This window comes from Papilio machaon, chromosome 19, assembly GCF_912999745.1.
Source record: "Papilio machaon chromosome 19, ilPapMach1.1, whole genome shotgun sequence".
NCBI lineage: Eukaryota > Metazoa > Arthropoda > Insecta > Lepidoptera > Papilionidae > Papilio > Papilio machaon.
The window spans coordinates 1,932,687-1,948,715 of NC_060004.1; the positions used below are offsets into that span (position 1 = coordinate 1,932,687).

Here is a 16,029-nt window from a genome sequence, read left to right on the forward strand (position 1 = left end):
GCATACATTCCCCACTTCAACCACAAGCCATTGATGTTGTTATCTCAGTCAACATAATTTATTTTCTTTGGCATTCTGATATCCGAGTATAAACTGTTATGTAAATGTACAAATTGTACAAAATTCGTTAAAATGTTTCAAGTACTTTAATGAGTCATTATTACGTGTATTATTTATGACTTCTTTTAAAATAGGTGTGGCATGTTAAGATAATTGCTTACCGAGTCCTATTGAAATAAAAATTGGCAAAACGTAAACTTTCTATGTATACAGCCAGATGGATACAAAACTGCTTCTATATATGGAACAAATAACAGCAACTAATCTCCTATTTAAGCAATTAGTAGCGAACCATAACAAAGTGCCCCTGGTTCGATTCCAGGAAGGGATTACTTATTTAATAAACAGTTGAGTGAAAAATCGATAAGATCACTTCTCTTATCGTCCATGAGACCCCCTCAGTTTTGTTTATTCAACATATTCCTGACAACCCTACTTTTATAAACATACCTACGTGACTAAACTATTATAAATTAGTAATGAAAACTACATTAGTCATCACATCACAACATATTTTTAAATTTCAATACACGTAAGGAATTTTATCAATTCTTGAAATAGTGTTATCATTACTTTTATATCAATATTGTTGATAAGTGTTGCAGTTACTATGAGATCATATTGATAAGTTATTTTATAACTGCATGTCACCTTGCTACTTACTTGCTTTGAAAATTCATCTAATATATAAAATTCTCGTGTCACAGTTTTCGTTCCCGTACTCCTCCGAAACGGCTTGACCGATTCTCATGAAATTTTGTGAGCATATTCAGCAGGTCTGAGAATCGGCCAACATCTATTTTTCATTTTTTTCTTAACTGCGCGCGGACTGAGTCGAGGGCGACAGCTAGTATTATATAAAAATGTTTTTGTTTAGGTGAGATCAACGGTTCAAATGTTTCTAATTTTGAACGTAGGTTTTCGAGTTATTACCCGGAAAACGTGTATAATGTCTATAAACGCCGACAGTGAGATTAAATAAATAATCAACAATTATCGATCTTCCTGGTGTATTAACTATTTATGAATTAATTTTTTTCCCCTATTCTGTATTCAGGTATAGTCAGATAAGAATATCTGAGCCAGTGAGGATGCGCTGCTGTCGCGATCAGTTCTGTCAGAACATATGTTTTTTTTTAATTTATCAAGGCATTAGATATCGGTGTCCTTTAGCCTAGAATATATGTAAAACCTACATGGACATAGAATATGGCATAAAAGAAAAAACGTGACAAGACAGCTACAGTGCGAGAAAGATCTTGACATTTTTTTTAATATTGACAGGGGGGCGTTACTGAGCTGTCACAATCTCTAAGACTTATGCCCACCAGATCCGATCAAATCCGGCTTTAGTTTCTGTATCTTGTGTTTTTTTGAATTTCTTAAGTCATATGTATATAATGTTGTGTATATTATATACTTTGCGTTACTATATAGCTTCAATAAAAATGTAACCTTTAAAGATAAAGGCATTTGTCATTTGGCTTATATGGATGTTTTACACTTACCTACATAAAAATATCCCGCGGCTTGCACTGATATGGCTTTCTAATTTCACTTAACAATTAAATGCATTCCATTGTATTGAGAATTACTTAACACAATACTTAAAGCTTATTACGTGTGTATACAGATCACGGATTTCTTAACCGTAGAATTCTACCGCAGTGAGTGTCACATTGAGACATATTGTTGTTTCTGTTTTTTCAGCATGAATGAAAGGGATGAGAATATGCAACAACAGAAGAATCACAGCAGTGGATTTATATGTTGACATTTTACACGGTCCTTCGAGTCGGATTACATTAAACGTTTAAATACGTATAAGTAGATCATACGACACATTTTTTCTGTTGTTATAAAATGAAATAAAAAAAATAATAATGTAATATTTATTCTTATATCTTATTTATATAATATTTAAATTCTTCTCTGCATTTTTACAAACTGCAATAAATATATAAAGTATACAAATTATTATGATTTTTTAGTATTACACATAAATATGTTGTCTTCTTAAAACATAAAACATTAGTGTATTCAAACAATAAATAAAAGTAATCTAACGACATAAAATACTATAATAGAAGCCTAAAATGTTTTTATTAATTTTACAATCACAAAATATAACTTACTGAGAACGTAAATAAAGTAAAATCACTATTAACAAATAAGAAAACTAACAGAATAGATTCTGTTATATGAACCTGTATCACTGATAAGCGAGAGTCCAAGGAACCACGGCATTTTTTTCCCCTTACCAGGTTCTTTTTTCCTTACCAGAGTTTCTCGCTTACGGAGGTCGTTCGTCGGAACTGGATAATGTTTCTCGCTAATGGAAGTTCTCGCGCAACTCTATTACTGTTACGGTTAGTTTCAGTTGTGCTTTTCTGGGGTTAAGGATTAACTTTATCAACATGCGTACACCGATGCCGTTTAAGACCACTGCTCTGTGTAAATTGACTGTTACATAAATCACATGTAAATGGTCTTTCCCCTGTATGAATCCTCATATGTAGTTTCAAATTACCATTAATAGTAAATTGTTTATTACATATACTGCAATTAAATGGTCTTTCATCAGAATGTACACGCATATGTTTCGATAAGTTACCTATTTGTTTGTTACATATTTTACAAGTGTATGGTTTTATACCTGTATGTACTCTCATGTGACGTTTCAATTGTCCCGTTTCTCTAAAGGACCGTTTACATACTTCACAATTGTACGGTTTCTCACCAGTGTGTACACGCATATGAATCTTCAAATATCCATTGTCTGAAAATGGTTTCTTACATACTTTACATGAATATGGTCTTTCACCGGTGTGAGTTCGTTCGTGTAGTTTAAAACTGGCCATTTGAGCAAACTGTCTGTCACAGAAGCTACATGTATACGGTTTACGGCCAGTATGTACTCGCATATGTACTTTCAAAGTTGTATATGCTGTGAAATCTTTTTTACATACTTCACAAGTATGCGGTCTTTCTCCTGTATGCTGACGTGCGTGTATTGCTAAATAACTCTTACTTGAAAATTGCTTATTGCAATCTTTACATGAATATGGCTTAATCCCTGTATGTATAATAAATATATGCCGTTTCAAATGTGTCCGTTGTGAAAATCTTCGTCCGCATACGTCACAGACAAACGGTTTTTCACCTGTATGTGTTAAGATATGTGATTTTAGAGTTTGACTATGTCCGAATGATTTATGACATATTTCACATGTGAAATTTTTCTCTTTAGTATGGGTTTTCATATGTTCTTTTAATCCTTTCTTCCGTTGAAATTGTTTACCGCAGTCATTACATTTAAACTTGTCAATATCATAGTGTGTTGCTAAATGACTTTTCAAAAGGCGAGCTTTGTCAAATATTTTCGTGCACATATTACAAGGAAATGCCCCATTATTTGAATGATCATTTGATATATGTTTCGTTAGATCCTTATTCTGTGTAAATTTATTATTACATATAAGACATTGATAAGTTTTCTCACCACTATGTGTGAGTAAATGAACTTCTAATGAACCGTAATAAGTAAATTGCTTGCAACAGACATTGCATGTATATTTCTTAGATTGGATCCGACTTCTGGATTTTGAAATATCATCTACAACAAAGGTAAAAACTATTTTTAACTTAATAAATATACTTTACATGAGAAAATTCAAATAATGTGCTTTTTAGAATAATAACGACTGAAACAGGAAATAAAAAAAATGCACTAAGAATCTACTGTTATATTCCTAGATACATGTTTAAACTTGTTACATTACATATAATACTAACTGTCGCCCGCGTCTTCGTCCCGTCGCAGTTTTTTTTTTTTTACTTAATAGATGTATGTAAAAATAGATAGTAGCTAATTCTCAGAGCTACTGAATAAGAATATAAAATTTCATATAAATCTTACCGTCGCTAAGTTCTTGTCCACTCGCCCAGTCTGCCTCAGGTTCTGATTCTTGTACTGATTCCTTGCTTTTCAATATAGACAGTGGCTGGTCATCAGATGTATCTATAGTGGAGTTATTCAAACATTCTAATGTAATTTTGTTTTCTGTAACAATACAAATGGTATTATGTTTTTTATACTTATTTTAATACAATGAAGGGAATAAAAATTGTAACTTACCACATTTAGATTCTGTGTCATTGTCATGAAGAGATTCTTGCTTTAACCCTAAAATATAATAAAAAAAATTAATATACAGTTGAACCTGGAGAAGAACTGGACAAGCGAGAAATTTCTATAAGCAAGAGTCCTTGCCCAATCCAGACAGACAACCTCTATAAGTGAGAAATTCAGGTTAGAGAGAAACCACTACCAGCAAGAAAAACATTGCAGTACCTTCAACTGTATTACATGCACTATAAACATAAACAAGTTTTTTAGATTATTCAAATTAAAGCAAAAATATATTACCATTTTGTAATTCTGTAACCTCTTCTTTTACTGTATTAATACAAGATGTTATGCCTGGAAAAATAAGAATTATATTATACTACATGATGTTTTTTTTTTGTATGGTGTATTTTATAGTTTTTTTTTAACTCCTAGTCAAAGACTTCTTCAGTGGCTGAATGATACATGCTTTAGCCTAAATGCAAATATTAGTATGATTTATCATCATTGCTTACCTTTGTAACTTAAGGTATTGTAATGTGTATACAGTAACTGTTCACAACTGATCACTTGCTTCTTGAATATTAATGCATCTTGCAAATGAGAAATGCATACGTCACAGATAGAGTAAGTGATAGTATTTGATTCTCCTATTACTGGGCTTATCTGTAATCAGTATTAATCTATTTAATGAATGTTTTTTCGCAAAAAAAAATCTATGAAGATGTAGTAGTTTTTGGAGGAAATACCTAAGACTGTTGAGAAAAAGCAATTTTAAATGTAAAATGACAAAAATAAAATATAAACAAATCATCACGTTAATGATGAATAAATATGTAAGTTTATAAGTGCTTACAGTCCAAGATGTTGCCGATGTTCTGTGAAAGTGTAGTATTTCGAAAGTAATTAAGTTTATTGCAGAACCAAATACTCACAATAATGTCGAAAGTCTTTTGCAACATCGACGAATAAGTTTCTTCTGTGCCTTCGTATGAGTAAGATGTATTAAGGCTTTTAAACCCGTAGTGAGAATGACAACATCGGCAGAGATTCTCCATATTGTTAAATTTTTGTAGTTTAATTCATAATATTTGTGTAAAGTTTATGTAAAAAGAACTTAGCAACTTCGCATGTCAATAAACAAACGCTTAATATGAGTTTTACCAAGTTTTACTTTAGAAACTGACACTGACATTTTAGTTAAACTTTTTTTTATACTGGAACGGTGTGACCACTATGGCAAAGTTAAAACCACCTCTTACAGTTTGATTCCTTTTTTTAAAATTGGAATTGTCTTCTTAATAATACTAGATTACAATGTACTAATTATTTTGCATATTCTTACATCTTTTCTTTTATAACTTCTTGTAATTTTTTACCACATAAATGCTGCTCTTCGGAGTTCCTTGTTCTTGTCAATGTCAATATAACAGTGATTAGCGCGTTGAGGTTGTCACTTGTCAACTTGTCATTATAATCGATAAAGAGACAGAAAAAAAAAGCAAGTTTTATCTCAATTTGTAATAAATGTAGTAAAAAGAAAAAATGCCTGAAACAATTATAGAAAGCGTCCTTACGAAAAAATTAGACACGGGACTGTTAATTAAATGGTTAAATAACGAATCTATTGAGGTGAATACCTAACCTAAAGTGAAAATGTTTGTTTTGAAAATGCATTGATTTTTTATGTGTTTATTAATTTACAGGAAGCTACAGAGGATTGTATTTTATTATGTTGCAGTAAAAGCGAATTTGTTGCTCATTTTTTATCTTATATACGAACTCAAACAGACAGGTAATCAAATAATTTGTTATGTTAAATTGAACAAGTATTTACTGTAATGATTAAACCTGAGTATCGGTTAAGAAGGTAGACAAAAGAACTTATTCTTCTCAAGATTCTAAGAAACAAATTTAAAATTGACATACTTGTAATTTGTAATTGGTTTTGCCTGTGTGTAATTAGATTACTACTCCTGCAATTTTGACTTTTTTTTGTTATAGCCAGAATTTTTATCACAAGTGTTCTATACATGTTCTTATTTATTTTAGTATTTTACAAACAAACAGCAATGCAATACAGCTTCTTCAACAACAACCTACTCCGGAGAAGATATTATCTCGGAGGAAGCATAGAAGATCCGTTAGTGATCCAACAAGTGACACTGATCGAACGGCCGACAGCCTCAGTGTAAAAACTGACCACCAAAATAGTCAAGGATCACCAAACAGAGATCGCAAAAAGACAGGACGAAAAGTAAAAACAAAATTGTTTCCCGATGACAAAACTAAAGATCCTTCCGTTTCCCCTGATGAATCTAAGATATGTACTGGAGTTAATAGACTTATAATATCAAGTACACCAGTCAAAAATGGTTACAAAAATGAATATTCGAATATTACAAGTCCTGTCACACCAAATTACCGTAGCTTCAAAGACAACTATGAACGCTGCGATACACCTAGAATATCCCACAGACATTCTCGGTCTCAGGAAAAAAACATTAGTTTCGGAGATTTTTTAGTTAATGCACAACCTAAAGGTAGCAAAAAGAAGCGCGGTAAAAATACATCTGATGACAATGATATTGAAACGAAAGTGGATCTAGACCTTAGCAATTCGGAAATATTTCCAGAAATAGGCGCGAGAAAGTCCAGTTCGTTACGATCTGAACGAAGACGGATCAAACCAACTAATTTAGACAAGAGTTCAAGTCAAAAAAGTTTCTCTTTAAACAATTTTAACGTTGAAAATTTCCAATCGAACTCTCCATTGGCTTTAGAAGAGAATGCAGCTTTCAAATATCAAAAAGTGCAACCGAACGAATCATCAAACAGTTTTGAAATAGAGAGAAACATTTTGAAACAAGAGCGACACAAACTCATGGAGAAGTTTAACATTTTAAATACATCAACGTCACCCAAAATTGTAACGACCCCACAGATAAAAGTAACACGTAAAGAGTTAATGGATGTGAAACAGAGGTACATTACCGCTAATGCAAATAATGTTGTATTTAAAGAATGGATAGATATTTTTGTTGAAATATATGATACAATACTAAAAAATAATTTAGTCCTTAGTATTAATACAGAGTTGTACTTTCTAATATCAATTTTGCTTTCGAAACAATTCGAAGAACACAATGCAAATGTTGAATCTCAACTAGATGATAGCAATGTTAGTGAATATCTTTTAAAATCAATACACAACAGTACATATTTCGCTGTAAAGTCCTTGTGGTGTCAACGAACTATATTAGAAGTTATTTTAGATAAGAATTCATTGAAAATATTAGGTGAGAATAAGAAAGTTCGAAGTTTTTATCCGGAATTGGCAAAATTTCTTCTGAACTCGTACGGACTTAAGGTCGAAGCTGAGAAAAACCAGGACAAGTCTAAAGCAATATCAGAATGTCGGGCGTCGAATGGTGTTATTTGTTTCAATTTCGAAACGGACAATGCCGATAATTTTCCATCCATATTGAGTTTTCAGAATTTTAAGAAGCAAAGGGACATGTTTTATGAAATTCTAAGGTAAGTTTCTACAAGTTTCTTTTAAACAAAATTATATGGGTTATGTCAATCTATATATATATATATAAAAGAAAGTCGTGTTAGTTACACTATTTATAACTCAAGAACGGCTGAATCGATTTGACTGAAAATTGGTGGGCAGGTAGCTTAGAACCAGGAATAGGACATAGGATAATTTTTTCTAATTTTTATTCCGCGCGGACGGAGTCGCGGGTAAGAGCTAGTATTTACTATAACAAAAAATGTTATTTTGGATATAAGGTTCTAGTTAAGATGGTTTATTTATATTTTATATAAATTTAGGTTTAAATTTAACCTCTGCAAATGATATATTTTCTTTTTTATTTATTTTTATAGTTATAACTATACAGTCAACCCAAATACAGTCGGACCTTTTCGATATTTTTCTCGCTTACAGAGATTTCTCTCTTACCTGAGAATCTCACTTATGGAGCTTGTCCGTTGGGACCGGACAATGACTCTCGCTTATAGAAGTTCCTCTCTCATTTAGTTCTCGCTTATCTAAATTCGACTGTTTCTTGAAGAAATATACATAATTTTATTTCCAAATCAAATAATTTCCTTTTTATGTTTTAATAAGCGTAACTATGTTAAGTTACTACTTCTAAATACATTTATCAGGTGGTACCAAGACACTCAGACATCCGGTGGATCGAGGACTACATTCAAAGCCCGCATCAAGACTCTACTTGCATCAGGTCCGACCGCAGCTAACCATGCTCACCTTGCTGCCTTGTTCACCGCTCATATGATTGCTGAGTGTTTACCGCCCACTTCACAGGTATTTCCTGTCACACCCTATCATATGAGAACACGTTACAGTCTAGAAAGTTTATTTCCTACCTATTTTGGTGCAAATAGGTTGAAAACATAATATAGAAACTTGTCTATATTTTAGTTAATTTTAGTAAAATGTCTAATTATTTTTGCAGGAATCAAAGATGAGTAAGTTACATCGACGGCTGACCTGCCCCAATGCGCCTGAGACTCACAGACTGCCACAATTCTCTGACAAAGAGATATTTTATAAGTAAGTAGTACTTTTAAAATACAGTTAAACCTGTATAAGCGAGAAACCTCTACAAGCGAGAGTCTTTGTCATGTCCCGCTGGGAGCGAGAAACTCGGGTTAGAGAGAAACCTCTAAAAGCGAAAAATGTCCCGGTCCCTAGGATTCTTGCTTATCCAGGTTCGAATTTTCATTGCACATAAAAATACCTATATTTTAAGGATCTTTTTAGCTGAGCAACAAACGTTTCATTAAGGCCATTAAACTTTTGGCGCCATTTTAAACATGAGTCAATAGAACGCAGTAAATCTCTAAAGCTATGGTATAAGTAATGTCTGAGTGTTTTCTTTTTTTTTCAGAGAATTTATAATGTACGCTGAAAATGAAAGCTTTCGAGTCCATTTACGGGACGCGTTTTCTACAGAAATAATAGTTTTAGACACCTCTTCAATAGTCACTGAGAGTTGTAAGTTTTTCAGCTAATGACGTCACAATTTGATCTCTAACACTTACTTACGACAATATTGCCATCCCTTTCATTCTCTTCTAAAAAAGAGATAGCAATAGTGACAGATGTTATGAAATTTGAAATTTACGGTTATATATATTGTGTTTTTTTTTAGCAAACGAATCAGAAATATCCAAGGAGTTTTTACTATTGTCTAAGAAACTGTGCCTTTTATCGAAGTTTCTGGGGTATTTGACTTCTTTACCTTATTCCCAAGTACCATCGGATTTTACAACGAAGACCGCAGCTCTGGTGGTCACAAATTCAAAGGAGGATAATTATGCTCCTCCTAAAGAAAAAGTATTGGAAAATAACCTTGCTTTAAGGAATTATGTAAGTTTCGGAATATATATATTTTTTAACTACATTATTGTATTAGTGTCTAATAGTTTTAAATCTAGTACAGTTAGGTTTAAATTAATTCTATATTTTAATAAGTATTTTTCTCAAAGTCTACTTGTAAGTAATATCATAATTTTACGATATAATTTTACGAAATGTTGACACATAATTGACAATGACTGACATATGTCAATTGACAGTATTGCCAGCATTCTGTAAAATGTTTTTTTATTTGCAGAGTCAACCCTCTATAGATTTGAAAGGACTATTAATAAATTCTGATGAAAATGGTCGCCTATGCATCACAGTACCATGGATCGTACATTACTTATCGATGCTTGACTACACGACGCTGCGTATAAAATACTACCAAAACCTACTAAAGCTACTGTTCAATATATACGAAATGAAATTAAAAATTCATCCGATTAGTTTATTGAAAAAGAACACGGTGATATTTTTGAAATCGATTTTAGGATGGTTATTCGATTTGCCTCATTTCCCTCAAGAATTTTTCTACGAGAGTAAAACTTGTAATGTCAGTGTTGCCAGTGAGAACGCCATAGATTATTACGATTTGATTGATGAAATGGTTTTATTTGAATTATGCCCAATATTAAAAGATGTTAACGTGTTACTGTCTACTTGTAAAGTGTCACATGATCAGAAAGACATCGGAAGTTTTAGGCACATCACGCCTGTCAGTTTGAGTTTGAACATGGAGGACCGTATGAGAAATAAAGAAAAGGAATTACAGGTAATGTCAATCTTTACCATAGATGCAAAAGTTTGTATGGATGGATGGAACGATAAAACGGATCACGATGAAATATGACACAGTAGTAGAACATAGTCTGAAAGAACGCATATAGGCTAGTAATTATGATTTTTTTTTGTTAATTCGGGATTTCCGGGCGACATCTAGTCAGATAAAATATTGTTCTCACACAATAGAGTTATTGTCGGCTTCCGACAAACGACCTTCATAAGCGAGAAATTCTGGTTAAAGAGAAACCTCTATAAGCGAGAAAAATTTCGCTTTCACTTGGATATTCACTTGTCCTTTGCGATAATCTGCCGCATTCAGTTAGTTGGTCACTAAGGTCACTTAATTTTTTACTGAATACCTCAGATAGACAACTTGATCATTCATTAGTATTAAATAGCAATTCCTATCCAGGCACGATTAGAAGAAGAGTTTCTAAAGACTCAGCCGTCATCAACCCGGCGCGTGCTAGAGCTGGTGATGGAGCGCGTGACTTCAGGCGCTGTGAAGGAGCTCGCGGCACACCTGCTGGCACACTGCCGGACCAGCGCACGCGACAAGGCCTGCGCACTAGTCAACACCAGTACTAATGAAGATAGTGTAAGTAACGTTAAAGGTCCTTTTCCACTATGAGTCACGCGACTTGTAAATTATCGTAACAAAACATACATTTTACCATGATTTCCACTAAATTACGCTAATAAAAAAATCTTACAGGAAGCTCTCCTAAAATCCCTGGAGGCGTTATATAACACGGAGCTGCAGCAACTTCGGAGCGAAGCCCTATCTGTAGGCACGGCGTCTATCAAACGGCGAGCGGGAGCTGCGCTGGCTGCTCTACTGCCTGCTGCGCCTTCGCCCCTTCTGTCTCTCGCTGTTAAAGGCTGCGTCAACAGATTAAATAAATGGCTTAATGACAACTGGAGTACTACAGGTCAGTTACAGTACGAGTGTGGTAAGGTAATAGAAGTTATCTTACCACTCTCAGCCTCCACCATAACGATAACTTTTAACTTTATATTAGTAAATAGTACTTATCAAGTAGAGCTTAAGTTGTACACGCAAATGTGGTTCGAATGGGGAGGTTTCGAAAAAATCACGAAAAATCACGATAGGGTCCGAAATAAGATCACGTAAATTTAATGAATAAACTAATATATTGTTCATATATTTATATAAAAGAAGGTAGGGGTAGTAAAAACCTCATCACATAACCAGAGGGAATGGGGATTAAAAACTTGATAAAAAACATCACGTGATTGCCGTTGCATAGTAATTACACTTTACACCAAGGATCTTTTATTAACCATTTAAAGAGTACTGCAGATAATCTCTAAAACTTAGTTAAAAACACAGCCGTCCTCTGCAAGGACATCCAGCAAGAGATGAAGACATTGCAAGTGATAGGTGAGGTGGTTGCAGCGAGTGCTCCGGCCTCGCCCCTCGACCTCGCAGACATGATGCTGCCTGATGACAAGTTTGATGCTGTACATGTCAGTCCTGCATCCGCCGTTATCAGCCTTAAAGTAAGTGGTTAAGGTTCAAATTTCAATACATTTGTCTATTATAACAGAAGTCCGTCATAAATTTCTTGTTGGTGATATTTTCAAAAGCTAAAATTACTTCTTATATCTATACATATAAAAGAAAGTCGTGTTAGTTACACTATTTATAACTCAAGAACGGCTGAATCGATTTGACTGAAAATTGATGAGGAGGTAGCTTAGAACCAGGAAACGGACATAGGATAATTTTTACCCCGTTTTCTATTTTTCAATCCGCGCGGACGGAGTCGCGGGTAAAAGCTAGTATTTTATAAATAAGATTCTGGATCTTTTATAAAAAAAACTTTCTGGAACAAAAAAATTCTCACTGACTTTTTTATGCTTTAGTGGTATAAAATAGCGTTAGACCAAAACATTTTTTGTAGCGAATAATTGAAAAATTAAAAAAAAAAATTTCATTCATTCATTCGTTCGCTATCATTCATTCATTATTCGTTCATCAGGAGCACGTTTGTTTGCTATTGGACTACGATGAGGTGCCGGATTCTACGTCGTTACTTGCGTCTTGTGCATTGGCTTGTTCACCAACGAACATATTCAGTCGTCCGCCAACACAACGAGCTCTGCTACAGCTTAGTGTTGATTACTGCATTGTATTTGGTAATTTTATCTATTATTTATTATATTTACGTTAAAAAAATCTAACTAAAGTAGTACTGAACTAATTTTATTTCTCTTTTTGTATATAATCGCATCGTAGGACCAATAGATGGCGCTGTTATTAAATATATTTGATATATCTCAGATTCGCTAGATGGTGCTGTACTAAATTATTTTTTTCTGCGTATAATTTAGAATTGCCAAATCTAATTATATTTTGAAATTTACACTATATTTATGCCAATTTAATTTAGTTTTTAGTCTTTAGTTTTAGATTATTTATAATTTTGGTAAAAAAATATGTAATTTTCACAGTGAGTCGAAAACCAGAGCAAGTGAATGAAGGATTCCTAAACAAATTGCACGCTATTTGGAACACGTGTTGTCCTGATAGAATAAAACAAGCCCCCGAAGAAATATTGTTACCCGAGAGAAGATCGGAATTGTCGCCTCAGTTCCGAAACTTTGAGGATGATGAGCGAGCGCCCTCACCACTCAGTGATGATGAAACTGAACAGAAGATAGATGGCGCTAGTACTAATATTAATATGGAAAAAATTGTCGTTGTTATGGATATTAATTCTAGTGCCGAAGTTAAAAATGGTAAGTCGCATTAATATACCGAATTATTTCATTTTGTTTAAATTTATATTCAATTGTATGTAAAAGTCGAACCTGGATAAGTGAGAGTTCAAGTAAACTCCAGATGTTATTATTCTCGATTATCCTGGTTCGACTGTATTAAAATATTGTTGCAAATAGATTAAAAAAAATATATAATTACAGCATCTTTAGATCAATCAAAGACTGACCGTCAGGAAGAGAACCCACTACTCAAAACATTCGACCGTGTGCTTTGTCCACGGAACATTGTGTTACTGAGTGAGTCTCGGTGTACTGCAAGCGAGGTGTGGCAAGCATTAGCCACAGTTCTAGTCTTTTTATTAAAGAATGACTATTTAAGTGAAGACTCTCTCACTGAGCAATGTCTAGCTGTTTATAGACAGGATTGGCCGCAGGTAAAATCTAGATTTAAAACTCTTTTGTCTGGCAGTTATTTTAAATGAATTTTTCTAGTTTTATGTTATTTGTTTTTACAGAATATTCTAGAAAGTCTGTCGACTTGCATGAAGTCAGTGTCGTCTCGGTGGTCGCGCGCCGCAACCGGCAAGTTTACGCTGTTTCTAGATTTTCTGGCGGAGTATTGCGGAGATATGGACTATGAGCCTGTTGCCTAGATTTTGAAGATAAAAAATACGCTTTAATTTGGTAAAGTTAGAGCTGAAAGAGTCGTTAATTGGTAACTAAGAGCCAATTTTAGTGTATTTAGTACAAGAAATTCACATTAAATCCATTTGAAGACTGAATGGAGTTGGACGAAGTATTTTACGGTAATTTAAAATCTAGACAATCTGAAAATTCAGTGCAATTGTGGATGAGTTGTTACAATTATGGTCAAGAGTATACAGACTAAAAATATTTATCTTAAAAACATAAATTGACTTGATAAAAATTAGTCAACTCAAACTTTTTTTGTCATAGAATTGACTGTCGGTAAAACAGTATGTTAAATGACTGATGCACATGTTTTCACAACACAACCGATAGATGGCATTTTAACTGATATGTAAAACGTGTATTTTTCATTTATAAATATTTTTTATGCTTCTCCTATCTTATATATATAAAAGAAAGACGTGTTAGTTACACTATTTATAACTCAAGATTGAACTGATTTAGCTGAATGATGGGGAGGTAGCTTAGAACTAGGAGACGGACATAGGAACTTTTTTATCTTGTGTGCATTTTTTTATTCCGTGCGGACGGAGTCGCGGGTAAAAGCTAGTTTAAATCTAAATCGAGAAAATATTTGTTTTGTTTTTCTTCTGCAAATATTTCACATAGGAGTCGTCAATTACAATATCAATTTGATGATTCAATTAAGGTTTTATAAAATAAATTAAGAAGGAAATGGCTGCCTTTGATAACACCATAATATTGTAATTTTTATTATACAATAGATTTAATTAGAAATGATTAATGTAGTTAATAAAAAAAGTACAAAAGTTTGGCAAACATTTGGTCAAAATATAGGACATTTCTGTTTGGATTGTTACATTATAGTGAATTAAGGAAATAAAGTGGGAATAATTTGAACGACATCTTTTGACTAATTAAACACTGCCGTAGACTTTGCTTATAGTTTGTGATGTTAGACTAAGACATTAGATGCGATGTAGATTACAAAGTACTATAAAAATGGCTGTTTGTTATACATTTAAGAGTAACCTTAATAAAGGTTTAAATATCGACTCTGAAATGTCCTATAATTTTATTTAATTTTTATGTTTTCACATCACAGCATTAAATATATAATTATATTTGTCGCTATAATAGTTATAATCTGTGTATTTGTTTTCCAAATAAAAATAATTAATACTTATTTTTCACTTGCAACTTCAGGTATATAAAAATACAGTGTAAACTCTTTATAACGTTATCCTTTATAACAATAAACTCCCTGTAATGTTGGAGTGAGCCCAACTTGGTTGGTTTGCGTTAAAACATATTGAAACACTCTTTATAGCGATACGCCATTATCTATTACGAAGAAATATGTTCATATTTGTAGACAGTAAATATTTATTATCTGTATTATTGTTTATGTTATGTTATCTTGTTGATTTGGTTGTTTTTTGTTCACTCCATATAACGATAACTCTCTATAACGATAAAAAATGCTCAGTCCCTTGATTTTCGTTATGAAGAGTTTATACTGTACGTGTATTTTATATAAATTAAAAAATAACGACAGCTCAATTGTTCTCATTAGAAATATCAAATTAAGAGGATTATTGACAAATAAATGTAATATTGAACACCAATAAATAATTAGATAATATTAAGATATAGTATAAAAATGCTTTTCATTATTTTGAGAGCAATGTTTAGGATGTTATTGTACGCTTTTGTACGAAGTTACTTTAACAATGGGGTTTAGTGTCGTGACTTGTTTTAATACGTCATCTTGTCCAATTCGTTTTGAAAAAAAAAAAAACCGAACAAAAGATATTGTATCATAGTGGAGATTTACGGTTAAAATGATCCGAAAGTTTTTGACGTGGAACATCTATAGGCTCACTTGTAAACTGAATTGTTGGCGTGGCGACGCTTGCCGTGGCGACGGGTTGCCACGCTATACTGAGGTATAATGATATTATCTTTTATGCATATTACTTGTACACACACGATGTTTCACATCTGCCAGGCGTCCCATGACGGCTCACATTTTTTTCTATTAACACATTCAGTGCCACGAACTCGCTCTATGATCTACGAGTTAATGTTTATTTATTGAGTTTTTGAAAAAAAATCGTATAAACGAAAATTACATAGAGTAGCAATTGTGTCAAAAATGTTGTGCCATTCAATGTCTTGATAATTATTTATATTTATTATTTTGTTTATACTTTTTATTTGAGACAACATGATA

General features: G+C 32.9%; 2 protein-coding genes across 2 annotated transcripts; one reads left to right on the forward strand and one right to left on the reverse strand.

Annotated features, from left to right (window-relative positions):
* Positions 1-2,307: 2,307 nt before the first annotated feature.
* On the reverse strand, positions 2,308-5,306 carry LOC106708289 (gastrula zinc finger protein XlCGF57.1). Its single transcript, XM_014499768.2, has 6 exons — positions 5,125-5,306; positions 4,705-4,855; positions 4,490-4,543; positions 4,199-4,246; positions 3,980-4,123; positions 2,308-3,676 (listed from the first exon to the last, which is right to left on the reverse strand). Exons 1-6 carry the CDS (start codon positions 5,245-5,247, stop codon positions 2,457-2,459), a joined length of 1,740 nt encoding a protein of 579 aa, XP_014355254.2. The 5' UTR covers positions 5,248-5,306; the 3' UTR covers positions 2,308-2,456.
* A 379-nt stretch (positions 5,307-5,685) lies between these two features.
* Positions 5,686-14,219, forward strand: LOC106707368 (codanin-1). The gene is made up of 15 exons (XM_045682377.1): positions 5,686-5,821; positions 5,896-5,984; positions 6,242-7,726; positions 8,369-8,528; positions 8,680-8,777; positions 9,115-9,221; positions 9,379-9,596; positions 9,844-10,362; positions 10,786-10,971; positions 11,089-11,305; positions 11,728-11,897; positions 12,380-12,536; positions 12,852-13,139; positions 13,323-13,555; positions 13,637-14,219. Exons 1-15 carry the CDS (start codon positions 5,735-5,737, stop codon positions 13,772-13,774), a joined length of 4,152 nt encoding a protein of 1,383 aa, XP_045538333.1. The 5' UTR covers positions 5,686-5,734; the 3' UTR covers positions 13,775-14,219.
* Positions 14,220-16,029: the final 1,810 nt, after the last annotated feature.